Source organism: Zea mays, chromosome 6 (genome assembly GCF_902167145.1).
Source record: "Zea mays cultivar B73 chromosome 6, Zm-B73-REFERENCE-NAM-5.0, whole genome shotgun sequence".
NCBI classification, from domain to species: domain Eukaryota; kingdom Viridiplantae; phylum Streptophyta; class Magnoliopsida; order Poales; family Poaceae; genus Zea; species Zea mays.
Window position 1 is genome coordinate 163,128,849 of NC_050101.1, and position 2,303 is coordinate 163,131,151.

General features: G+C 48.8%; 1 protein-coding gene across 1 annotated transcript; it reads right to left on the reverse strand.

Annotated features, from left to right (window-relative positions):
- Positions 1-293: 293 nt before the first annotated feature.
- Positions 294-1,566, reverse strand: LOC103630439 (plant-specific domain TIGR01589 family protein expressed). Its single transcript, XM_008651493.3, has 3 exons — positions 1,436-1,566; positions 1,246-1,351; positions 294-1,059 (listed from the first exon to the last, which is right to left on the reverse strand). Exons 1-3 carry the CDS (start codon positions 1,475-1,477, stop codon positions 908-910), a joined length of 300 nt encoding a protein of 99 aa, XP_008649715.1. The 5' UTR covers positions 1,478-1,566; the 3' UTR covers positions 294-907.
- Positions 1,567-2,303: the final 737 nt, after the last annotated feature.

Here is a 2,303-nt window from a genome sequence, read left to right on the forward strand (position 1 = left end):
TGAGTAGCATATTGGGTTGAGTCATGTGAAGTAACTGGAGCGTGAGTGTGTTTGTGCAATATATCTCTTGGCTTGTGGTACACAGTGTGGTGTGCGAAGACGATGGTTGATGGTGAAGGTGAAGCTCACACGAGTTCATGTGTCGATAGACGGATGGATCGGGAGTGGTGAATGACAAACATTGTGACTTGATCGGGGACTACGACTATAGAAGCGGGGTACGAGCCGTGGTGCATGGCTAATACCTGAGTACAGTCCTTCCACAAATACCATGTTTAAGCCTCCTTTAGAACGCATGAATTTTATAGGAATATATAGAAATTTCACATGAAACAATTTATTTTTACAGAAAAAACACGGGAAATGGGGAAATTTGGCGAGAAGGTCTTAAGGATTTTCTACGGCAAGCCAAGAAGCACCGGCTACCTCGGCAAGTACCAAGTAGCAACCCCCGATGAGGTACAGGACATCACTGGTGGATTCGCGCGCCAGCTGCCACGTGTCACGGAAGGTTACAGTCAATGATAGACAAGCCTGCCTACCTTTTGCTTTAACATGACCCTAGCTAGCTACAGGCATGGTAGATTCTTATGTGTAATATTGGTCGAATACATGCATATGCATCTTTCTACATCGTAAAACATAACTTTTCTGGTCCTAATAATAACCAGACGTACCACATATACACATCATGCATGCATGGTCCTTGTTGCAGTGGCGGCGTGTTATGTTGTACTAGCTAGGTATGTAGCAAGATATAAATATAGGCAGCTAATTAAATAGAATGGTCTCATGTACGTACGAGAAGGCTAGCTCCCAATTCCCATGCATGGAGAGGATCGTCGGAGCTGCATGATCTATAGCTCTAGAGAGCTAGCTAAGCTAACGGATCGCGTGCTATAGCTAGCTAGCCTTCGTCGTCGGAGCTCTTGGAGGCCGCCGCCTCGGAGAGCATCTTCTCGATCCGCGCCATCGTCTCCGCCTCCACCTTCCGCTCCTCGCGGTCCTTGTTGTACGTCTCGAAGAACTCCTTGTTCTCTTTCTCTAGCTCCTTCCACACTGCATGCATGTGGTGTGCTTTTTCAGACCACATGAAATGATAGAATAGAACAACAACAATATAATCTATGATCGATTATTGAAGCATATTATGCATGGAAGGTAAACGAGAAATGGTTGAACGGGGGAAGGAAAGCATAACGCGTGCGCGTGTCCAGTATATATGCACGGTAGTACGGCCGGTACCCGTGGAAGTGACGACAGGCTTGACGTTGGCATGCTTCTCCAGCGCGTCCATGCACTCTTCCTTGCTCAGGTTGAAGCAGATGCACTTCTCTATCATATGGTGAACCTGAACCAGCAGAGCACGTACAAAGCTAGTAAGCAATAACCAAGACCATCCGTTTGTAGAGATGGTACAACAGCACACACACACCATTTTGATGTAGGCTGCCGATGACGACGAGGAGTCGCCCATGGTGAACTGGTGGCCAGTACCCCGTCCGGGCAATCTAGGGGAGCTAGAAGATGAACCCGTGTGGTGTCTGTGTGCGCCACTGCCACCAATAAGCTGCAACGACCACCGGCGAGGAGATAGAAATAGGGGAATGGGGGGAGGGGGACGTGGAGCATGCCACGTGGGCGCCGCCTCCTCATTGGCCGGGAGGCTGCCGGGGAGATTTTTCCGACCCCACATCTCGCTAGCTCTCGGCCGGGCTAGCTCTCAGCTTTTTTATTCTTCTTCTTCTTTTTTTTTGTGGTCGGCCGGACATGCCATATAATTTTACCGTTGATTGGGCCTTCATGCTTTGGCGTATTGCTCGCTGGACACATGTCTTTTTACCTTTTACGCGACGTTGAGCGTGTGCGTGCTCGTCTTTTCTTTCTAATAGCTCAAGGACTGTACAAATGCATTCAGAATAGTACAAATGCTACGATTAGCGCAGGTGCACTACAGAGTACAGACGTACAGTAGTGCAGGCTGGCGCGGGCTTGGCGCCTTGCCAAGTTGTCATGCCTGCACTGCACGGATGCCATTGTCTTCCTGCTTTATTTACCGGACATATGTTCTATAGGCTTGGAGGCATGTAAATGGCATCCCTCACTATCGGAATATGTGGTTTTGTCAAGTGCTTTTTATCGGACACTCGGCAAAGAAACACTACCGGAATCGACGTCTTTGCCGAGTGCCTGAATCACTCGGCAAACTCTTTGCCGAGTGTCGCACTCGATAAAGAGGGCTCGGCACACAGTGCATCGACAAAGCCTTCTTTGCCGAGTACTTTATTTCGGGCACTCGACAA